General features: G+C 36.6%; 1 protein-coding gene across 2 annotated transcripts; it reads right to left on the bottom strand.

Annotated features, from left to right (window-relative positions):
• Window positions 1–512: 512 nt before the first annotated feature.
• Window positions 513–2889, bottom strand: LOC102614740 (serine carboxypeptidase 1-like). 2 transcript variants are annotated; one of them, XM_025098568.2, is made up of 8 exons: window positions 2450–2889; window positions 2244–2351; window positions 1879–2117; window positions 1531–1764; window positions 1320–1438; window positions 1140–1235; window positions 933–1038; window positions 513–822 (listed from the first exon to the last, which is right to left on the bottom strand). In XM_025098568.2, exons 1-8 carry the CDS (start codon window positions 2811–2813, stop codon window positions 661–663), a joined length of 1428 nt encoding a protein of 475 aa, XP_024954336.2. In that variant the 5' UTR covers window positions 2814–2889; the 3' UTR covers window positions 513–660. The 2 variants fall into 2 exon arrangements, with proteins under 2 accessions (XP_024954336.2, XP_052288889.1); XM_052432929.1 differs by having other exon boundaries at window positions 513–821; window positions 1879–2147; window positions 2450–2876.
• Between the last annotated feature and the right edge of the window lie 751 nt (window positions 2890–3640).

The raw sequence follows: 3640 nt of genomic DNA, 5'->3' as shown, positions 1-3640 counted from the left end.
AGACTCCACAAACCTAAAAATTGTTTTCGATTTCAACCAAATCCTTCCAATAAATTTCAGATAACAATCTTCAATTATCTGATAAAATTTTTTGGCTTCTACACAGTTCATGAAGCAGACATTGTTTTAACCACCAAACAATTGCTTAACATAAACCAGAAGACACAATTCAGCACAACACATTACTAGCTTGTTGATGTACTTGGGCAATAATTCTTTGATGTTGTATATGTAAGGTTTCTCTTTTGAGTGAATGGATACAGATAGGACAATTAATTAAAGTTCTGAAGTTCTCTTATTTTAAGTGTCAAAAATATGAAAACAAGGAAGATAGCTAAAACTGGTTTCAATGGAATATTATAGGCCAACTCATTCGCTTTCAATTGTTTACTGCTGCAAGCTAACCCTTCAATTTTCATCTAAAAATAGCTCACCAATATTGCATTGACAACATTAAGCCCTTTACCTTTAAATTTGTGAATCATTCATTTATTTGCAAAATAACAAGGGAATGAAACTTGAACTCTCATATTATTGCTCATTTTTACTTCTTTTTGCTATTAAACATTGTCTGCTTTTGGTGATAATGTCTAGAGTAGACTAATGAACTAGGACAAAAGTTTAATAGTTTTGATTCAAACTAATTGCAATGATTCAATCTTATCCATTCTCTAGCTTTTTGCTGCGGGTGGAAGCTTTCCATCTAAGAAGGATGAGAAGAAGGCAAGAGCCCGAGCAGGTTGAGAACTTGGAACCATGTGTCCAGCACCTCTTATAGTCACAAATGTTAGGTTCTGGTATCCCACAACATAACCACCAACCTTAATACCCGAAAAATGTATGTTAGTGTCACCAAAATTTAATCAAATACCGTCAGAAACTAAGTAGCCGCGAAGGCAACAATGGATTGATGACAGGTTTCAGAATTCTACCTCTCCTTGAATGTAACAAGGGTACCAAGCTGTCTTTACTTTTGCTCCAAGTTTGTTTATTGAGTACCTTATCGAAATCGTTGGCACCGTGCCATCAGTGTCTCCACTGCATATGCAAAACTCAGATATTTAAAATTCCAATAAAATGGCTTCAGAAATGCTTAAGAGTTATAATTGATCCAGCATGTAACATCAGATACTGCTTACCTATAGATGTATACACTTATCCCGCTGGTCATAAGCTCCTGAATGCTGGGCAAGACTGTCAATGGACTGTCTTTCCAATGACGCAACACAGTGTCGCTGAAAGGTAATAAAATAAGCAGAATATAAACTAGAATCTAGAGTATATTTTCTATTTTCAATGGGAAGAGTATTTTATAATACCTGCAATCCTGCCATGGACCTCGAATCCCAGTAACGTTTGCATGAAGTGATTTCTGGACTTGAGGAGAGTTCAAGTAAGAATGGACATATATTTCCGAGCATGGGTCAAATGGCAACACCTGATTTATTTCAACAGCATAGATCAGAAACTCAGTTTGATTAAAAGGAATACTTTGAATGATGATTACAAGTTTAAACAACAGAACTGTACCGAAGAGGTGCTAAAAGATGAAGAGCATAGTGGGGCATAGATGTCAAGGATGTTGATGTTACCCATACTTTGATATGCTTTAATAAGGTAAGACGCACATGCTTTTGAAAATTTCGTAAAGTTGCAATTTGAATTTATCCCATGGATGACTCCATCCGAAATGAGAGCATGTGTCCAGTAAAAATGAAACATTCCTTTATTACCAGTTTCTGTGTCAATCCATGCATTGCCCATCTGCACATTACAGTATATCCTGTCAAATATTTGGAGAAAAAAGAAAAATACTACATGCATGTATGTAATAATATATTGTGTCAAAAGGAACATCTTTTAGCCAGTGATACTCACAGCAAGTCCTTTTAAGTTGATGAAAGTCTGGTTCTTGTTGAATTGTAGGATCTTTAGAGCAAGCTGAGGGATATAATGGCCTGCATAGCTTTCACCTGCCAAGAAGAACTCTCTGGATTTGTACTCAGGAAATCTTTCAAACCAATTTAGGAGAAAGGTATATGAATCAGCAGCTGTCCGCTCATCGCCATTCATAACATAGTCAGACGATGTATTCGAATAGGAAAATCCAACTCCTGCTGGAGATTCCAAGAAGAGCATATTTGCCACTGCAAAGGCATATAATGTCAAGCAAAATGCAGCTATTGCTAGTTGTTTCTTTGCAAAAGTAACCAAATGTTTCATGAAAGTTATGAAAGAATTACCATTGTTCCAGGCGTATTCATTATGAGATAGTGATTTTCCATCACTATTGACGCGAAATGGTCCAAGCTCCATCATTGCTCCGAATCCAAAAGATGAGCAGCCAGGCCCTGCTTAATTGAATAATGCATTTAGTATCAAGGTAAGATGATTGTTTCTTACATTTGAAAAAGTCAATTTGGATATGAGATGATAAAAGTTAAGTTACCTCCATTAAGCCACAAAACCAGTGGCTTGGTAGAAGAATTCTGAGACTCAACAAAGTAGTAGAAGAGTGCTCTGCCGGCCTTGGGATCAACGGTCACATAGCCTGAGTACTGATCAATTTCAACTCCATAGGGTTGCCCTGGCAGCTTTTCAATTTTATCCGCTTCCTTCAAACCTTCTTGAGGTCCAATGTAAACTGTTAACTCTTCTCCTGCTTCCTTAGGTGCCCCAGAATAGTCGACATACCTCCCTTCTTGTTGAGCCTTAATAAATTTTCCGAGCAGATCATACTCCATTCTCATTTCACATTGAACAAAGGCCTCGAGGCTCAACAGCAGCAGCAATAGAGCAAATACTACCTTCATCTTTCTAACTTGGAAATCAAATGCAACTAAACTTTCATAATTTATAGAGCGGAACAAACAAGTTGCTCAACAAAAGTTGATGTTGATCGATTAAATGATCTTTCTATTAATGTTCATTTTTTGCGCCTAAACATGTGAGTAGTGTTGTTCGCCTGTTCCTTTCAGATTTGAATTGTGATAATGCTAGCTATGATTTTCTCTCTTGTATTCATCATATCAAAGCTTTAGGCTAATAATACAAACAAAGCGTTGCCTCCTTTTAGCAATTTTAGTCATTGAAAGAGAGAAGAGGATCAACTTAAATTAAGCAATGATGCTGCTCAATGGAGCCTTTTACTTCTCATATTTTCTGTCGTATTGGAACTTATTATTTGTTACTCTCAAATTAAGTAAAACATAACCATAAAAGAGTTTGATTTTGCTGTTTTGATCCTTGCTTAGAAAAGGAAATGAAGCTACCCCCTAATATAAATAACGTCACAAAATTTGAAACTCCCACGTCTGATGAGCATTTTAGAGCAAAAGCTTCAGCTTTAAACATGGTTAATTTTCCATTGTTGCTTTTTGCAGTTTCTAGTCTTAGTAATGCCAGCCTGTTCTGTGTACAAAGGGAAACAACCTCGGATGCTAAAATTAACAGACTGAAATGAAACCATTATGATTGTGACCTAAATTGGATCAATTGATTCTTAGCCAACTCATAATTGAGGCTAAGTGATCCCAGGCATCCCACTTCCATATAGAGCAAATCTTTTAAGGCGCTATCGGAGTTAAAAAAATGGGGAGCCTAATTGGCCCATCAAGAGGCGCGGATTCAAGTTTTATGG

Source organism: Citrus sinensis, chromosome 8 (genome assembly GCF_022201045.2).
Source record: "Citrus sinensis cultivar Valencia sweet orange chromosome 8, DVS_A1.0, whole genome shotgun sequence".
Lineage (NCBI taxonomy): Eukaryota > Viridiplantae > Streptophyta > Magnoliopsida > Sapindales > Rutaceae > Citrus > Citrus sinensis.
Note: the sequence above shows the minus strand (reverse complement) of the source record. Positions and strands in the feature narration are given on the sequence as shown.

Bases quoted from the DNA above. Each gene is read 5' to 3' on its own strand.
- LOC102614740 (XM_052432929.1), bottom strand. From the start codon at position 2,813: ATGAAGGTAGTATTTGCTCTATTGCTGCTGCTGTTGAGCCTCGAGGCC. The intron at 1,439-1,530 runs GTACAGTTCTGT...GAAATAAATCAG, and splicing joins CATCTTTTAGCACCTCTTCG to GTGTTGCCATTTGACCCATG. The intron at 1,039-1,139 runs GTAAGCAGTATC...TTGCATATGCAG, and splicing joins ATAAGTGTATACATCTATAG to TGGAGACACTGATGGCACGG.